Raw genomic sequence first — 18,721 nt, forward strand, 5'->3', positions numbered from 1 at the left:
AGGTAAAATGAACATATTGTCCTTTTGGGATGGTATGTCCTGTTCTTACCATACAATATTTAGTTTAATGGGACGAGAATATTGAAAAAGATTTTTTGTAGAACACAAAAGAACACATGACCATGCCTTTATTTGAAATATTCTGTGAGTAAGAATTCATCAGTTGGCTGTAATTTAAATAAAAGATGAAAGAAATAATCTGATGCAAAATGAATGAATAAAATGACAACTTGAGAGATTTGAATTAAGTTTAATATAAAATAAAATGTGTCTTAATACAATGGTGTGTCATAAAAATGGAAAGAAGGACACTTTTGTATTAAGGTAAGTGGTTTACAATCAGCTACATATGTAAAAATAAATAAATACATTTGTCATATATATGTAATTGCAATAAATTAAATATTAAATAGTGTATAATAAAAAGCAACAATAAAACATATTTGTAATAAATGTAAAAATCTACCATTCTGAAACACTTCTCCTTCTATGTATATATAGCTGCTGCTACTAACTGGACCAGTGTCCATGTCATTTACATCTAGACCAACTTGTTTGGAAAAGATACAAAAAGACAAAATACATTATCTGAAGTTCTCAAAAGCTGAACATAGATCCTCATTATATCCTTCATACACCTAAACACTGGTATCACTATTCAGTAAATCAGGCAAGGTTATTATAACACTATCAAAAATGTTTCCTATCAAATACAGTAGCTGCCATATATAATCTAAATAGTCTAAATAATTGGCACGTATTCTACCCTGAGTGGCTAAGCATCTGAACACTGCTCACATTTCTTGTGTAAAGTGACCCTGTCATAATTAATCCTTTTGTGGATACCTGGAACCTGCTGTGTATTTCTTGGGCAAACTAGTATGCTGTGAGATCCAGTTATTGTAATTGCTGACTTTTGTGTAAACTCCTGGGTTAAACTTTTTTCCACAGTCTTTTCCCCAGCTGATGATACCAAACAGGAACATGGTGTTATTTATGTCACACACCAGAGGCCCCCCAGAGTCGCCCTGAAAGAGGAAAAAAACACATTCAGATGTGTATTACTTGAAGTTTTGTGAAGATATTTTCACTTGCTAGTTTACTAGTTTAACCAAATGTAGTATCGATCAATCATAGGTGAGAACCTTGATCTGGTTTACCTTGCAAGCATCTTCGTCCCAGTCTCTACCAGCTGCACACAACATGTTTTCCTTGACCTCATCCTTGCTGTAATACTTATTCTGGCAATCATTCTGGGAAATAAGCCTCACTTGAGCTTGTTTCAGATATCGAGAGTACTCAAAGCCACCTTTAAAAAAAACAGCAGATAAAAAACAATGATGACTTCTATGTTTATCTCACATATTACAATCCTGCCATTCAAAATTGACTTCTAGAGTGACAAAATGACTTCATTACTAAAATGTCCAGCTACATTTGAGATTTTTTAAGATCCAGTACAGTATGTTATGTCGTAATCATAGGATGTCCAAGTTTGTTATATTAAACATCACAGATCAACTTTTTTGGACGCATCATGTTGCCCTTATATCTTGTTGTTGTAGGAAAATTATCATTGTTATTGTTCTTGGATACACTATCTAGCTTGGCATACAGTGTTTGTGTCATCTTACCCTGTCTTCCATAGCCAACAATCTCACAGTAGAATCCTGTGGGAAGCATCTGCTGGAAAGGGGGAAGACATGCAGTCCTCACAGAAGATGTCTGCACTGCACATTGTCCGTTGCTGCCCTCTATCTTCAAAAGAGCTAAAAGAAGGGATTTGCACGACTTATTATTCATGCACTACTCTTTTAATTGTTGGAACAATCGAATATAAAGCAAACATACCAATGTCGTTATTGAAGTCTTCAACTTTGTAATCGTAGTCCTCATGGATCACAAGTTTGCTCACGTTGAACCGCTGCTCTTTGACAGTGTCTGTTTCATTGATGGCATTCTTTCCCAGATAGACCGAGTATCTCATTATGCGTGTTCTCTTACTGTTTAAAGCAAAGAAACAGTCAAATTATATGACATTATATGATGACAATGCAATGACATTAAATTAGCTGCATTATGCTTTTTTATTACACCCTTTAATCTGAGAGCAGGATTGAGTGATAACTTATTAGTTTCTAATTGGCTACCCACAAACTGTGGCATTATTACCAAAAGGACCTTTGCGATCTACATGCAGGTTACCACCCAGACAGTTTAAAAGTTTTTTTTTTACTCACAATTTTACTGCCACTTTGGCACCATCTTGCAACTTAGGCAACAATATTAGTAAAAAATCACCTCACAGAACTTTATTATTATTATTAATACGGTTGAAGTGTGAAGTAAAGTGTCTTGTTGATACTGTTCGTCTTGTTGAAGTGTTCGTCTTGATAAGCTGATTGTTTTGTATGCTACAGTGGACTATTTTGGACTATTAGTGGATGTTTTCAGATAATATTTGATGAGTTATGAGCAGAATGATGCTCTGTCAGCAAGTCATTATTGCAAAATAATGCTGACAGGGTGATAAAAGACCCAGACCCCGAAGCGGACTGTGCATTGACTGAGTACTTGTATAGAAGGTCAGATTTTTCTGTTAACAACAGGGTGACATACCCGTCAGGGAAGCAGTGGGCTGCAGTGAGGATCCAGCATGGGGAAATAAGAGTTCCTCCACAAATGAATCCCTCTCCTTTGAAGATAGCTGCAATCCAAGGCTGTGACTCAACAGTTGACCTTGATCCTCCTATAATCTTTGTAAGGCGGTTCAAGCGTCGCTCCCCACACGTCGATTCTGAATAATGAAGAAACGTTAGAGACAGGAAGTCTGTGAGAAGATTTTCTAGCCTAAGATAACCATAGTTGGGGATCTTCCAAAAATTGCCACTAAATGATTTTTAGAGTTTAGAATAGACGATAAAAAGTAAATTGGTCGTAATTTTACCTGTGTCCTGCTTAGGTGGGTCAGATGTGGGTGGACTCATGGTGGCTGCATAAACAAGTGTAAGTTATATTAATCAAACTGCTATCAGTATTTCCCATGACTTAAATGGTCAAAAGAGATAGACTTCTACTTACTTGGTTTCAATTCCCTCAGGGAAATGTCACAGTATTGCCGAATATAACGGTTTCTTCTCTTCACAAAGCACCATGGCTGAATCCTGTTGTCTGGATTCCTAAAACGGCAAAATCCAGAGGTCTTAGACTTTTTAGAAATCCCACAATGGCGTTAAAATAATCAGTTTTCACTCTGCATTAATGGACAACAGAAAATAGAAATATAGAATACCTGCAGTTGTTATGATAGCAGTTCCTGAAGGAGGGGTATTTGCTTGATAATATATTCCATGGTAAACATTTCAGTCCATTGACTGTCACTGACACTTCGTTCTTGCTCTTCTCGCTTCTGTCAAGTATGCACTTATCTGAAAAGAGGAAAGTCATAATTAAACCTATACTGTGCATTCACATGCTAAAACCCTAATAGCATGGAAAACTTTAACAATGTGAAAAAAAAAACATTTACCCTTTTCTCGAGCAGAAGTGTCTTTTCTCCAAGGGATTTTAGTCTAAAACCAGAAATACTAATATTAGCTGTGTGGGTAAAAAGGTTCATTCTATTTAAAGAGCTTTCGTAAACACTAAAAGGTACAAAAGCTGTTACTGGAGCAGTACCTTTTGGTCCATTTTGGTACCTTAATAGTACATATTAGTACTTAAAGTGTACATATTTGAATCTAATTGGTACAAAATTGCACCTTTTAAAAAGATAGCATCCCAGTGACAGGTTTTCAGTGTGTAGGAAGTGAGAAGTTTTGTTTTTCCACTTACTGTTTCAGTAAAGTGTAGGGCGCATGTCAACAGCAGCATAAGTATACACTTCATCTTGACTGCAAACCAATGTTTTCCTTTTTTGGAAATCCTAAAAACATTTTGAAGAAGTAAGTTATATATTCATAGGGCACGTGCTCTCTCACCACACACAGGGGGATTTCAAGTTAACAGGAACATTTTTAAAGGTGACAAATAAAACAAACAAGCATCGCTAAGAAAATCATACGAATTTGCAAGCACTCATTTTAGACACATTACTGTAATGACATGTACAGCAGTGAAAATGATACATTATATTTGCTGTTACTAGTCCACTTACAGTAGTAAAAATAAAAGTTGCATTAAAAAACCTTAAACATCCCATTTCTAAAAGCAAAGGGCTAAAGGTACTTTACAATTTAAAAACTTTTTTTTCATTTATTACATTGTTCCTCATACAAAGATTAAAATTGTTCTTTTAAGAACTTTTTATTATTCTTTGTGGAACCCAAAATCTGCATTGTTTTATGTGCAAAATGGCAAGGATCAACATATTTAAATGTAATTCTAATTCATTCATATTCCCACATGCAACATGTATAAATCAAGAACAATGAAAAATAGCATATTCTGAAATAATTTATTTGGTGCTTACCTTCCTGATAGTATGGTTGATTTGCTTAGCTGCAGTGTAGAGCTGCACTGGGCTTCCTGAGCACTTGCTGTGATGTTCCTGTTAGTGTTCCTCGCTTTATAGTGACGAGGCTATGATTGGCTGAGGGGGGCCTGGCCTCAGGCAAACTGGCACATGCGCTGTGCACTAAGCCATGAGATAGTCGTGTAACCTCATACTGTGACTCATGCTAAATTACTCAAGATCTCTTCCCCTTTTTGATACATAAAACACTGTGAAGAGGAAATATTCCAAATAGGGACTTTGCCCCTGAAGCAATGACAATCACTGTGTTTTTTATATTGCACTGGCCATTTCACAACATGCTTTCAGAATTAAAAAAATTAAAAGTGATTACGTATATAAAGTGTTTTCTGTGACTAGTAAAACCGGGTAGCTTGTATGGGTTAATATGTTGTTGAGATCTTCAGATTCATTGGATATCAAAACAGATGTGTGTTGTGGTTGTCACATACATCTAGGTGATTCATTTGCTTTCGGTCAATTTTAACCCAGACAATCTATTTTTAAAATTACAGAGTAATGCAACACAATGAAATCACATTTCTTCATTGTTTTCTAACATCCGGAAGCAATCGCATATGTTTTTAATCTCTGCCCCTCTGCGTGCCATGGTTTGCATGCCTGATTTATTATAAAGTTGAAATCCCGGGATTTTATGTGATATTTAATTTTTTGCAATTTCCAAATTTTTTTTTTTTTTTTTTTATCACTCTAAAGCATTTTTCTCAATCTCATATGCTTTATCATCTTATGCTGCTCTGGTGTATCTGGACTTCATTTTGTAAGATCTATACATGATAAATGAGGGGGTTTCATGAATGAGAGCGCTAGAGGAGATGATGTCACCTCTCCATCACCTTAAGAAATGTGCAGACATTTAAGAAATATGCAGACACCCATTTCCTGTTCAGCACACTGCTAAACTTCCAGTGTTGCTGGTGTTTAACTTCTTTAATGATAAAATCTGATGCGTCAGCTAAATGTTTGAATCACCTTTTATGATGTTGCCCATCAGAATGGCTTTGTTGGTAAAAAGCTTGAAGTTGCCTTTTGGAAAAGTTTGATCTTGGACTCATTTGTTGGGTTGAATTAATTACAGAACTATACAGCTCTGTCTTGCAAAAACTGTGACTAAATTCATATGAATTTATACCTCATGCTCATCACTAGATGACATTCATTAAGAAAATATGCAGATGCAGCATATCTGACATTAGGAAATCAGTAGAAATTATTATCTCTACTTGACCAGCTGATGTAGCCTTTATTGGCCAACGTCCTTGACAAAGATAAAGATATGTTTCTTTAGAAGATTTAATTTAAAATAAAAAAAAATATTTATACATCATTTAGGGTTTCTTAGTTGAACAAAATTAGGTTATATACAGTATATATGTGTGTGTTTAGACGTCAACTGTTCAACGCTACTAATGAGTCTTGAGCACCATCTCCTGGTCATTGATGTTAATATTTACTCATGCTCGGACTTTAATTTGTTAAAATAACATCTGAATATAGGCTTATATGTGTGTGTGTGTGTGTGTGTGTGTGTGTGTGTGTGTATATATATATATATATATATATATATATATATATATATATATATATATATATAGAGAGAGAGAGAGAGAGAGAGAGAGAGAGAGAGAGAGAGAAAGGGGAGAGAGTCCCCACGGGAGAGAGTTAAGACAAATTTATTAGCTCCCTAAATATTTGACTCCAGTGCTGTTTAATAGATTTTTTTTAATACAGCATTTCGAAACATAATACTTAATTTTGGAGTGTTTGTAATACAAATAGATAATACAATTATGAATGAATTGAATGAAAAAAAAGTCTACAGGTCAAAATTATTAGCCCTCTCAGGTTAGTGGTCAATGGTGTATCCCTTTTTCTTGATTGCAGCCTTTAGTTGTTTGTTGTAGTTCTCAACAGGTTTCTTTTTATTTAGTTGGTCTCCTGGCATGGACTCTTCAGTGAGCTCCACAGATTTTGATCTTTGTGCAGGCCAGTCGATGATGTTCACTTCACTCATTTGGAGGTAGTTCCTTACTAGAAGTGAAGTATGCTTTGAGTCACTGGGAGACAAAATGTTGGCCTAAACCATCTTTTGTTGCAGATTACCTGAGGTTTTCTAATCATATACTCTTCTGTTTTCTTGATTCCTTATAGTCTGACGAGATTCCAGCTCCAAACACACACAGCATTACACTGCTATCTCCATGCTGGAGGTGGTGTTCTTTGGTTGAGCACCTGTCTCTTCTTTCTTCAAACAGCTCTATGACCAAATAATTCTAGTTTTGTCTCGCCTGACCAAAGGGCATGTTTCTAATATGCATAATTTTTCTCCAGGTCGTCCTTTAAACATCAGTCTTGGAGTTGTCTTTTCTTCAGGAGTGGATTTTTTTCTTGGTCAGCAACCTCACTGTCCATTCCTGTCCAGGCCTTTAGTGTCCGTCTTCACTTAGACATCAATACCAGGCTTGGCCTCATTCACTAGTTTTCCTGACAAAGTCTTTGAAAACTTTCACTTCCTGCTAAAACTCTTTGATAAACGTGTATATGCTTCTCCTCTTTTGAGAGCATTAACAATTATTTATCTAAACAAATTTCTTTTGTCTTTGTTTTTGACAGTACGTATTATTTTACTTGTTGTTTTGCCAGGTTTGCCAATCCTCAGCTTACAGTGTCATTTAAAGAAATTAATTAGGCAAGTTAGGTTGGTTAGCCAAGTCATTAGCGGTTGGCCATCTGCGTTGGCTTTAATGGCTCCAGCCCAATGACACAACAAAGTGAAAGTCCTGGAGCGTGAGGAACCGTTGGTGTGCGGTCAGTGACCAGGGTACCACTTCTGGCCAAGGCGGTAGTAGCTAAGCTCCAGGGCTGCCCACGTGACGGCCAGGGTCTTCTTAAAGTTAAAGGTAAATGGGTGCAGAGCCAGAGGTGGTTTTGAAATTTATACAAGCAGCTGATCGTAACCAGTGCAAACCGATGGACAGATGTGATGTGCGTCCTTTTCAGCTCATTAAAGATTAATCTTGCAGCAGTATTTTGGATTAACTGTAGAGGTTTGATGGAATTGGCTGGAAGACATGCCAAGAGAGCATTGCAATAGTCAACTCCTGACAAAAAAAATAGCTTGAACAAGGAGTTGTGTTACATGTCCCAAAACAAAGGGCCTGGCTTTCCTATACTGTACAAAGTAAATCTTCAGGAAGCAAAATCTTTTGTATTTTTTACTTTCTGTATACCTTTTATGTCTTATCCTATTTTGGTTTTTATGAATCGTTTGTCCATAGATTTATATAGGACACGTACAGAGAGCTCACAAGGAATTATGGTTTGAAGATCTGAACAATTTTGCGTCACTGGAGTTACTTTCACAGTACCATTTTGCGAAGGTCCTCGCCGTCCGCCCTGACTTGAGATCAGCTCCACAAAATTAGTTTAGGCTTTCTTTATATTGCATCGGCCATGACCAGCTGATCTGAGATCAGAGCTGATGAAACCCAGGCGGCTCCTGACGCAGCGCGCATGCGCGGATATTGTTTCGCTTTTGACTGGAGTAGCAGCTGACTGGCGTGGCCGCGGTCAACAACAGTTTTCACAACAGTGCGCCAGTCAGCGCTACTGTATCCAATCATCAATTTAGGGCAGCGAGTTTTAGCTGTTTTAATATTCAGGTGTTCTCTGGTCCTCGTTTTGTCGCGCCCGGTGTTATGAAAAGCTGACATTTGGAGGCTTGTAAGAGACTGCAGGCTAACAGTTCACATCGAGTTGTTTACGTGTAGCTAGTTAGCCAGTTAGCAAATCTGATATGCGATGCTCGTTTTAGGATGAAATGGATAGCTTTGTTGTCTCTCATGAATTAATACGCTCGATTGACAGGTCTCTCAATTTTCCACATCAGATGTGGTCGGTTCAAGCAAGTTAGAAACACAAACCGACGCAAGGTAAGTCAACACCGGCTGACACTTTGGATTAGCTCGCCTGCTAGCTATGTCATAATATCCAAGTAAATATTAATCCATAGATAAGAATATTTCACTTATTAAGCGTCGTCTACTTTATTTCGAATAAAAAGGCCTCTTTGTAAGGCCTACATCGTGATAAAACACGAGAAGCTGTCATGGTATTGAAAGAAGCCATTATAAATGTGTGATGAGGTGTGTTACTGATGTGTACAGATGGAGAAACCTCCTTTCAGACAGAATCAGGTCTGTGGGTCATGGCTTATGAAGGAGAGGCTGGGCACAGGAGGATTTGGACATGTCTACCTGTATCAAAATCAGGTAAGGTTCTTGCTTTGATGTTACTGTTTAGTACTGTTGAATGCGGGGATGTCTTGTTTTCTTTGCTTGGTTGTCTTACCTGTAAAAACGAAGAAAATGTGAGTTTTCCTTAATATTATTATGCGTTGCAGGAAACCTCAGAAAAGACTGCTGTGAAGCTCTGTCGCCTTGAACTTAATGCAAAAAACAAAGACAGATGGAGTCGAGAGATCCAGATTATGAAAAAGTGTGTAAATCTATAGAAATCAAACGTTTATTTTATTGTTTATTAAAATATAGTTCATGTATACACACAATTAACAATATTGCTTATTGTTTTTGTTGTTGTTGTTGTTTTTTTAATTTTCAGGCTGAAGCACCTAAATGTGGTGACAGCAAAGGATGTGCCTGAAGAGATGATGCACATTGCCTTGAACGATTTACCGCTTTTAGCCATGGAATACTGTTCCAAGGGAGACCTTCGAAAGGTGCCTTTTTTTTGCATCGTTTCTCATGTGCCCTCTGTTGACATTTTTTTTTACTTACTCATCTATGTTCTTTGTATGCTTGTATGACATCTTGTAGTTACTCAGCAAACCAGAAAATTGTTGCGGTTTAAAAGAGAGTGAGGTGTTGATGCTTCTCAATGATGTTGGTAATGTGTCACTTCCAAACTGTTATCTGTATTTTTTTTTTTATTATTGATCAATAAGGGTGGTAAGTAAAACAGTTTTATTTTCTACAGGTTCTGGAATCCAGTACCTCCATGAGAATAAGATAATTCACAGAGATCTCAAACCAGAGAATATTGTGCTACAAGATATCAATGGAAAGGTATTTTCAATTCACTAGTTTGATTTTTGTTATATTTAGATACTTTTTTCCAACCAAACTTGTTTTTCTCTGCAGCTTGTCCACAAGATAATTGACCTTGGCTATGCCAAAGACCTAGACCAGGGGAGCCTATGTACTTCATTTGTGGGGACTTTACAATATTTGGTATGTTTTTGCATTCATTACTGATAAGAAAAATCAAAAGAGAAAAGAAAAAAGCAATGTTTCTTAAGCACCCTCTTAGCATATTAGAATGAGTTCTGAGGGTCATGTATATTTTGAATGTTTCAGGCTCCAGAGCTGTTTGAAGGCAAGTCGTACACAGTCACTGTAGACTATTGGAGCTTTGGTACCATGATCTTTGAGTGCTGCTGTGGATTTCGACCATTTCTTCATAATCTTCAGCCTGTGCAGTGGTATATTGCCTGATATTCTACAAATGAATTATGCCACAATGCTTGTATCTTACCTTTACGTGGTATGCAACACATTTTCTTTTACTAGGACAAGCAAAGTGCGAAACAAAGGTCCTAAGGATATAATGGCTGTAGAAGACATGAATGGTGAAGTCCGCTTTTCTACCCGCCTTCCGTACCCCAACAATCTGAGCAGGTAGCCTTTAAACAGACCAAAAAACCGTGACTTTTTTTGCACCATCCCTTTTGTTCCTATATATTTTTTTCTGGATCTCTAAGTTAACTATCTGTTTTTGGTGCTGTAGGACACTACTGGAACCTTTGGAGGGGCTGCTGCAGCTGATGCTAAAGTGGGACCCAGTACAAAGGGGAGGAGGATTGAATCCAGAAACAAAACAGCCCCACTGCTTTGCTCTTCTAGATCAAATACTGAACATGAAGGTTTGGCATTGTTGCATCATTTGAATTTTTTTAAGCAATACATGCGTTCTTTCTTTTATAATAATGCAAAACTGTATTTTTTTTTTGTAGGTTGTGCACATCTTAAACATGACAACAACCCAGGTTCACTCATTTCTGCTTAGTCCAGATGAAGGGCTTCATTCTCTTCAACAAAAGATTGAGACTGAGACCAACATCGAACTTTTGAATCAAGAGCTTCTGCAGGAAACAGGAGTCATGTTAGATCCTAGGAAACCTGCTGCACAGTGTGTTTTAGATGGAGTAGTAAGTATTTTTTGTCCACTTGAATGCGTTCTTAATTTTCCAAAGGTCATTTTAGTAAATCACCATTTATTCCTTTTTTTTTAATCATCAGAGAGGATGGGACAGCTACATTGTATATCTGTTTGACAAGAGTTTAACCAAGTACTCAGGACCTCTAACAGCTAGAACACTTCCTGACAGTGTAAACTTTATCGGTAAGAATTGATTGATTTCTGTGCCATTTCTATGTATAATTTGTTTTATATAAATATGCTTGGTGGGGGGTGTGCTTGATTTTAACGTTTATTGAGTTTTCAAAAGAACATTAAAGTCTTCAATGATTTAATTTCTCTGTTTCAGTGCGGGAAACCAAAACTCAGCTCCCTCTGAGTGCTCTTAAAAAGGTTTGGGGTGAGGCTGTAAGCTACATTTGTGGCCTCAGAGATGACTACAGCCGCCTCTTCCAGGGCCAACGAGCAGCCATGTATGTGCAGTATATTTCCGTGCTCATTAGTGTGTGTTTCTTGGATTTTCGGACTTTGCCACTAACAAGTCATTGTTTTTTTTTCGGTTTATGTGTTTGTAGGTTGAGCCTCCTCCGCTACAACACCAACCTTACGAGATATAAGAACATGATGTTCTCCTTTTCGCAGCAGCTAAAAGCAAAGCTTGACTTTTTTAAGAGCAGCATACAGTACGACTTGGAGAAGTACAGTGATCAGATGCAGTACGGCATATGTACGTTTTAATGTGCTAGATTTCCTTATATAGTCAGAAATGTTTTGCATTAGTGATGATTATCTAAAATTACTTTTGTCTTTCTGAAGCCTCTGAGAAGATGCTTAAAGCTTGGCAGGACAATGAAGATAAGGCCGCTGCGTTTGTACAGGTACCGTGGATAAATGATACAATTTATTCCTTTAATTCCTTTCCTTTTACTCCATTCTTCAGTGTGAAATTATTGTTCTGATATGCTGATTTAGTTCTGAACCATTTTTTATTATTTTGAATGTTGAAAAAAATTTTTGTAACATCATACAATCCTGATTACCGATTTTAATCAGTGTAGTGCATCATTTTTAAAAGTGTTAATTACTGACCCTGATATTTTTTTCAACAGTAGTATATATAAATAGTTTTTACATGTGGGATGGAATTGTTTTGGCAACAATTTAGAGGTTTTGTTTGCTTTTGCAGGTGGCAGAGATCGGCCACCTTGATGAGGAAATAATGTCTTTGCACTCAGAAATTGTTGAGCTTCAGAGAAGTCCTTACGCTCGTCGTCAAGGAGACGTCATGGAGCAACTGTAAGTTCATTCATTCAGCGATACTGTCTAAACTTTTTCTCAGCGGAGATTCCCCTGAATCTTTTCAAATCATGTCTCATCACAGGCAAGACAAAGCAATTGAACTCTACAGACAATTGAAGGCAAAATGCAAAAGTAAGTACGTTCCCATTTTGCTTGCTCATTCACCCCATGTCTCAATCCAAGTACTCGGATTACCTGTCTGTGATTTTGGGGTCAGGATATAGTGTTTTTCATTTACCATAGTGCCAGACCCTCAGCACGGCTACAGTGACAGCTCTGAGATGGTGAAGGTCATTGTGCAGACTGTTCAGAATCAGGACCGGGTACTGAGGGATCTATATGCACACCTCAGGTAACCATCCAGTTCACAATGAAAAAGAGACTGTGATGATGGTTCATGTTTTACAGTTCAAACTGTGACTATAAATGATGCTGTTGCATTTTATGGATGAAATCCAGCGTTGCTGTTGTCTTATTTGCAGTAAAATCCTTTTGAGTAAGCAGAAGATCATCGACCTCTTCCCTAAAATTGAGAGGACGCTGGAGGGCATTAAGGAGGCTGACAGCACTGTCATGCAGATGCAGGTCAAGAGACAGAGAGAGTTCTGGCACTTACTGAAGATCGCCTGTGTGAGTCACATGCTTCTAATGTCTCAGGGGCAGATATGCTCATAATCTACATAATATTGTGGACTTTCTGTCATAATGTAATGGTTTAGTGTGTATTAGGGCTGGGCATGATGGCCATTATCTTGATTGACTTGATAGACATGAACATGCCAGAAGGCAGGAAACTATTGCTTAAAAAGTTAGATTTTTGCATAGTTACAAAGGTTTCCTATTTCAAAATAAATGCTGTTCTGTTGTACTTTCTATTTATTCTATTTAATCCCGAATGTATTATGATTATGACATGTTTCTTGAGCACCAAATCTGCATATTAGATTGATTTCTGATTACTAGAGTAATGGCTGCCGAAAATGTAGCTGTCACAGGAATAAATTGTATTTGAAAACATCGAAATATTGTCAAAATATTTTACAATAATTCGGCTTTACTGTGTTTTTGTATAATTAAATGCAGCCTTGCCGAACATTTGAACAAAAAATAAATCCCTTTAATTTAATCTTTTGAACGATATGGAAAAAATAAGATGGTGTAAAGTTATTCAAAAGAAATGAATGATCCACTGCCATTACTGTAAAAACCTTTTTAAATTGAAAACTCAAAGCAAAAGTAACACAGTCAAATGAATACGTCTGACTTTAAATTCTGATTGGTTGAGATACGCTCAAAGCATTACTAAAATGCCACTGAGCGCGATGATTTTTTTTATGTTTGCACCCTGATTAACAAGTGTTTGATAGAAAGTGTTTGTGTTTAGGCGCAAAACACCACACGAAGCTCCGTGAGTCAGAGTGGAGAGATGCCCTCCTCACTGTCAACATGGAACCAGACTCAAGCCCAGTGCTCCTCTCGCCTGCCCATGTCCCTGCAAGTGCCACACGAGGGGTAGGTCTCTCTTCCAAGCCTAACACCAGCTCATAGGTTTCAAACTCTCTAGTTGAGTTGATCGGTGTATGTGATCACAAGTGTTTGTTTTCAGAGATTCAGTCAATCATTTACTTGAGGAGAACCAGCGCTATTTGAGTCAACTTACCAGTTTACTGCAAGAAACCACCGAGGAGAAATCAGAGAGCATCATGGTAAGTGCTTTTTGTAGTTTTATTATGAGATTCTGTGTATAATCATGACTGTACATATTTGCTGCAGTAACACTTTTGTTTTTTTGTTTTTTTTCCCCACACAGACTCAAGACTGGAGCTGGACTAAATACGAATCCCTGGTTGCTAAATCCCAACGTTTGTAGAGTCATGGTGAACTCTGTGACAGGAAGTCATTCTTTTAAATGCATTTATTCATCTTCACTGGATCGGGGTTGTGTTGACTTGTATGATTTGTTAATCATAAAGTAACTTGTCAGTATCTGAATTCATTTAATATCACATTTTGCAGTCTTGTAGCAACTCTCTATATTTTGAGGATGCATTTTTAATTGATACAGAACCAAGAACATGCAAACACAATTCAGGCAATGTAACAATGTAACTCCAGAAATGTATTTATTTACGTACTTCATAGTTCTCTGTATGGGCTGATTGTACTTTCATTTTAGGTGGTTGAGTTTTTTTTTTTTTTTAATTGAATATGGTAGTTCAGCATCTGCACTTTAAAGGCTCACTGTGAATGTTTGGAAAGGTGTGAGATGGGGGAGTAAAATTGGTCATGTTCAAATAATGCACTTCAGCTTCACTTTTTCAAATCTTAAGAATTCTGTGAGGCCCCAAGTAAAGGTTTACAACAGGCAGATTGAAGGGCAGAACAATGTTGAGTATGATAAAAGCATAAATCTTTAGTCCCAGGTCCCATAAAAATGTGTTTGGTCAGACAAATACCAGCACAGTCCTTTTTTTTTATATTTTGGATTTGGCAGCGATGGCAACAGAAATCTTTATATCAGGTATTAGTGGCTAAAAATGAATGTCATCATTCATCAGTGGGCAAATTATAATCATAATTTTAATTAAAACAGTGATGTTATTTCCCTTTTTACGTCACATTTGCAACCATGTTTTTGTCCAAAGATGATCAGCGTCACACGAGAGTTTGTCACAACTGTTGTGTAATATTTTGCTTATTTAGTTTGTTTTGTTGGATTATTATCTGAGGATGTGTCTGACATGGGTTAAACGCATCTTATGGAAAAACACTTCGGTTTTAACGTGTTTACTGTATACATGACAAATAAAGTAATTAAAGTCATATCCATTATGTTATCTATGTGGTGTGAAAAGATTTTCTTTAACCACAAGATGAGACTTTGTGAAAATGTTTAGTAAAATGTGACAATTTGTGCATTTAAAGATCTGTGCATTTACTCAAAAGACCTCATACAGCAACAAATGGGTTACGTCAGGTTCTCATGCAAATTGAAAAAGTGTCAAAATATGATTAAACCAACCACAAATAAGTATGCAAACACCGAGCCACCATGCAAATAGGCGTTAAAGGGAAATGCTACATAGTTCGATGTTACATAAATTTGAAAGTACTAAATAAAAAATTTGAATGATCTCAATAAAGTTTATATTTAGCCAAGAAGATAAGAAATAACGTGTAAAATGAAGCGTAAGCTCTTTCATTAAAGTGATCGCTTTGTATTGCGTTTCACGGAGTATAAAGGTTGTATAGTTATATGGGGACTTTTATTTTGAAAACGAGCGTTTGTTGATTAATCATTGATTGGATCACTGGATAAAACAACTTCTCATTTACCGTTGAAATTGTTTTGGCAAGTCATACAATTAGACAGGTAAGTGTCACATTTTGGTACGCCGATTAATAATTATATATTTTCTGTATTCTGTAGGTACTTTTTTTTCTTTAGGTTCTATGCAGTGACACATTAAGTGGTTACTTAACTTACCATTTAACTAGCTGTTGCGTCCAGTTAGTCAAACACTTTTTTTTTTTTTGTATTTAAATTGAAGTTGACTTTTCAGCTTTTCCAGGTTTGCTCTTCAGTCTCCGCCGCTGCTTATTAAAATAATGGCAGCATCTCAGAAATGTCTTGGAAAAGGTAAGAAATCATTATGATTCGGAGAACGTGTATCTATTTATTTTCCCATAGGCAATTTTGTTTATTTTTCATAATGGTATATTCCATGACTAAGCAGGATTGTGTTGTACCTAAAGTCTACTATTTATAGGCCATACCTCTTCAAACATGTTCAGTCGTGTCTTTGTTATCTTAGGAAGCGGAGCGTTTCGTTGTATACAGTGTACAAGAATTTGTATACTGCACATAAATGTCCCCGGCTGTGCTTAGTGCTGACAGCAGTATGACCGTGCACTTTTATGAAATCACTACTGCATATTACTAATCATATTTTTGACTACGTCACGCGCTCGCGGAGTAAGCACTGTCACAGATTGCGTTGCTCTAATGGGTTATTCCAGTTGTGTTTTACATTTTAAACAAGTGCAATTTTTAAAACATGCCTGTGTTGTGATTAAGGAAGGTTTTAGCAGTAAACCTAGAAAGAGTTAGCTTACAAAAGTCTATTAGCTTTACCCAAGTTCACCCAAAAATGAAAATTCTATCATTTACTTACCCTGGAGTAGTTCCAAATCTATATGGGTTTTTTTTTTGTTCTGACAAACACAAAGGAAGATATTTTGAAGAATGTTTGTAACCAGGCTGGTTTGGGTCACCATTGACTTCCATAGTAGGAAACCCACATTTTTTGGGGTGAACTATTGCTTTAAGTTAACCTATATATCTTGTTTCTCAATATTCTATCCACATAAAAGACTAAAAACCTTAGCTTGCAGACTATTAATTTTTTAAAATGACACTAAATGCATAATGACAACATTATGTGCAATGCTTTTGTAAACACTAAAAACCTACTCATACTTGAAAAGACATTTGGGATCTTTAGAAACATGTATTAGTGCATTAATCTACATCAGTGTCACTGCAGAAATGGGAAGATCGGGTCTAACGTGTTTTGGTTTAAATTATGCAACAGGAAGCTCTGCTCCTCACCCTGTGCCAAAGGACCATATACGGCTTTACAGCATGAGATTCTGCCCTTTTGCCCAACGAACAAGATTGGTGCTCAATGCCAAGGGAATTAAGTAAGTACAAACATTATTTAGCATTAGCGAGTAATTTTATTAGTATGTTTTTTTGTTGTTGTTGTTGTATGATATTTCATTAATAAAATAATTTCAGATGTGTTTGGGGAACAAAAGGTTCTCTTGTGAATGATTAGTTGTATTTTGTCCTAGGCATGACATTGTCAACATCAATCTAAAGAATAAGCCTGATTGGTTTTTGGAGAAGAATGCTCTTGGTTTAGTGCCAACACTGGAGACCCCGAGTGGTCAGGTGATCTATGAGTCACCAATCACCTGCGATTACCTGGATGAGGCCTACCCTGAGAAGAAACTGCTCCCATCCAACCCCTTTGAGAGGGCCCAACAAAAAATGTTGCTGGAGCATTTCTCAAAGGTTCTTCCCAACTTATTCCACAATATATACATATGTACACATACACATATAGTCTTGCTAGATTGTATGAATTGAACGTTTTCATCAATATGAGTGGATGCTTGTTTTAGGTGGTCCCCTACTTCTATAAGATCCCTGTTGGCAAGACAAAAGGAGAAGATGTGTCTGTACTTGAAGCTGAACTTAAAGAGAAGTTTGTCCAATTTAATGAGGTTGGTTGAAATGCTGAGTATATTATAACTGAGTGGAATAAACATCCGATATTGTATTTCTGTTGATAAATGGATGTTCAGTTGAGTTCAGATCTCCGTTTCACTTCCTGTGTAAACTCATGCTTTCTCTGTGGTTAACGGCTTTTGCCAGACACTTGTCAACAAGAAGACCAAGTTTTTTGGAGGAGATTCGATAACAATGATTGACTACATGATGTGGCCATGGTTTGAGAGGTTGGAGATGATGGATCTGAAGCAGTATGTTTTTTATCTTCACATTTTATCACATTTTTCAAGCACACAAGCAATAAAGAGAGATAAAAGATTACGATATAAATAAGTGTATGCAGACATTTTACTTCATGATAAAATGTTAATTTCATTGGAAGATAATCCCCCCCCCAATACACAAAAGAGTATTCATTTAAATTTAAACAAATTGTTTAAACTTAAGAGGTCAGTTACAAAATTTGAATTCAGTTAAGACTTGTGTGAGTTATTTCTCATTATTAACACACTCCCTTCATAATTTCCAGCTGTGTGGAGGACACTCCTCGGCTGAAGAAGTGGACTGAAGACATGTTGGAGGATCCCACTGTAAAAGCCACGATGTTCAGCACTGACACCTACAAGGTGTTCTATAAGTCCTACATGGAAGGAAATCCCGATTATGATTATGGTTTATAGAATAAATCATTGTTCAAAAGCATACCTGTCTGTTTTAACAGATTTTATTTCAGAAGGTACATTAATATCTGTCCAACTTTTATACTGTGATCCTGATTAATATGAAAAGTGAATTCCAGTTCTCTTTGTGGATCTAAAAAAAAAATAAAACTCTTATATAACTGTTATAGTGTTACTTTATTTAATTTTTAAAATCAGAATCAATTATTTACAGCAGCAGCAACAAAACAATTGTCATTACAATTAAATAAACTAAATTACAATGAAACTAAAAAATTATAAATTATATAGTAGGGCAATTGCAGGTGCTGTCCACCTGCACCAAATTTCATTATCTCAGTTCACGGCTCACACCTCTCTGGAGTTTAACCTGCAGTGTTTGCGTAAATGGCCCTAATAGCCCTAATCATTAGGTGTCCACAATTTCTCTCGTGAGTCACCATCATACACCAAGTCCTCAGGATTATATGTGATCCATACATTTACCAGAAGCAGGTGCCACTGAGGCTTTACAGACGTGAAAGAAAGCCTTCTAAATGTGTCCTCTTCAGCTGACAATGCCAGATTAGAAGCAAATAGCATAACTATATTATATTAAGTATATTTTACTATAGCGTATCTATATTTTTCCCCCGTTGTACACAGAAGGTGATATTTTAAAGAATGTTGGAAACCAAACAGCTGACGTAGCAT

General features: G+C 36.7%; 3 protein-coding genes across 6 annotated transcripts; 2 read left to right on the forward strand and 1 right to left on the reverse strand.

The window, feature by feature from the left end:
* Positions 1-234: 234 nt before the first annotated feature.
* Positions 235-4,558, reverse strand: plaua (plasminogen activator, urokinase a). The gene is made up of 11 exons (XM_043254676.1): positions 4,472-4,558; positions 3,835-3,925; positions 3,530-3,572; positions 3,293-3,428; positions 3,082-3,179; positions 2,948-2,992; positions 2,620-2,797; positions 1,852-2,003; positions 1,635-1,769; positions 1,161-1,309; positions 235-1,028 (listed from the first exon to the last, which is right to left on the reverse strand). Exons 2-11 carry the CDS (start codon positions 3,886-3,888, stop codon positions 828-830), a joined length of 1,191 nt encoding a protein of 396 aa, XP_043110611.1. The 5' UTR covers positions 3,889-3,925; positions 4,472-4,558; the 3' UTR covers positions 235-827.
* A 3,502-nt stretch (positions 4,559-8,060) lies between these two features.
* On the forward strand, positions 8,061-14,886 carry chuk (component of inhibitor of nuclear factor kappa B kinase complex). Of its 2 annotated transcripts, XM_043254975.1 has the most exons (23): positions 8,061-8,257; positions 8,402-8,466; positions 8,701-8,805; positions 8,937-9,031; positions 9,155-9,272; positions 9,370-9,439; positions 9,530-9,618; positions 9,694-9,783; positions 9,910-10,034; positions 10,123-10,230; positions 10,340-10,475; positions 10,566-10,760; positions 10,852-10,954; positions 11,100-11,223; positions 11,326-11,477; positions 11,567-11,628; positions 11,937-12,046; positions 12,132-12,181; positions 12,293-12,401; positions 12,532-12,679; positions 13,434-13,561; positions 13,656-13,755; positions 13,860-14,886. In XM_043254975.1, exons 3-23 carry the CDS (start codon positions 8,701-8,703, stop codon positions 13,917-13,919), a joined length of 2,277 nt encoding a protein of 758 aa, XP_043110910.1. In that variant the 5' UTR covers positions 8,061-8,257; positions 8,402-8,466; the 3' UTR covers positions 13,920-14,886. The 2 variants fall into 2 exon arrangements, with proteins under 2 accessions (XP_043110910.1, XP_043110909.1); XM_043254974.1 differs by having other exon boundaries at positions 8,061-8,466.
* A 441-nt stretch (positions 14,887-15,327) lies between these two features.
* On the forward strand, positions 15,328-18,193 carry LOC122356357 (glutathione S-transferase omega-1-like). Of its 3 annotated transcripts, none has more exons than XM_043254979.1 (7): positions 15,328-15,422; positions 15,622-15,689; positions 16,645-16,753; positions 16,907-17,129; positions 17,240-17,341; positions 17,493-17,599; positions 17,878-18,193. In XM_043254979.1, the coding sequence occupies exons 2-7, from the start codon at positions 15,659-15,661 to the stop codon at positions 18,026-18,028; spliced, it is 723 nt and encodes a 240-aa protein (XP_043110914.1). In that variant the 5' UTR covers positions 15,328-15,422; positions 15,622-15,658; the 3' UTR covers positions 18,029-18,193. The 3 variants fall into 3 exon arrangements, with proteins under 3 accessions (XP_043110914.1, XP_043110915.1, XP_043110913.1); XM_043254980.1 differs by having other exon boundaries at positions 15,333-15,422; positions 15,613-15,689; positions 16,645-16,744; XM_043254978.1 differs by having other exon boundaries at positions 15,340-15,422; positions 15,613-15,689.
* Positions 18,194-18,721: the final 528 nt, after the last annotated feature.

The sequence above is a fragment of the Puntigrus tetrazona genome, chromosome 13 (assembly GCF_018831695.1).
Source record: "Puntigrus tetrazona isolate hp1 chromosome 13, ASM1883169v1, whole genome shotgun sequence".
Taxonomy (NCBI): domain Eukaryota; kingdom Metazoa; phylum Chordata; class Actinopteri; order Cypriniformes; family Cyprinidae; genus Puntigrus; species Puntigrus tetrazona.

Excerpts from the sequence above, each read along its gene's own strand:
- plaua (XM_043254676.1), bottom strand. The coding sequence starts at position 3,888 with ATGAAGTGTATACTTATGCTGCTGTTGACATGCGCCCTACACTTTACT. Across the intron at positions 2,004-2,619 it reads GCCCACTGCTTCCCTGACGG|TAAGAGAACACGCATAATGA; the intron begins GTATGTCACCCT and ends TGCTTTAAACAG. Across the intron at positions 1,770-1,851 it reads AGACTTCAATAACGACATTG|CTCTTTTGAAGATAGAGGGC; the intron begins GTATGTTTGCTT and ends CCCTTCTTTTAG.
- chuk (XM_043254974.1), top strand. The coding sequence starts at position 8,701 with ATGGAGAAACCTCCTTTCAGACAGAATCAGGTCTGTGGGTCATGGCTT. Across the intron at positions 9,440-9,529 it reads GATGCTTCTCAATGATGTTG|GTTCTGGAATCCAGTACCTC; the intron begins GTAATGTGTCAC and ends TATTTTCTACAG. Across the intron at positions 12,402-12,531 it reads GATCTATATGCACACCTCAG|TAAAATCCTTTTGAGTAAGC; the intron begins GTAACCATCCAG and ends TCTTATTTGCAG.
- LOC122356357 (XM_043254979.1), top strand. The coding sequence starts at position 15,659 with ATGGCAGCATCTCAGAAATGTCTTGGAAAAG. Across the intron at positions 15,690-16,644 it reads TCAGAAATGTCTTGGAAAAG|GAAGCTCTGCTCCTCACCCT; the intron begins GTAAGAAATCAT and ends ATTATGCAACAG. Across the intron at positions 16,754-16,906 it reads CTCAATGCCAAGGGAATTAA|GCATGACATTGTCAACATCA; the intron begins GTAAGTACAAAC and ends ATTTTGTCCTAG.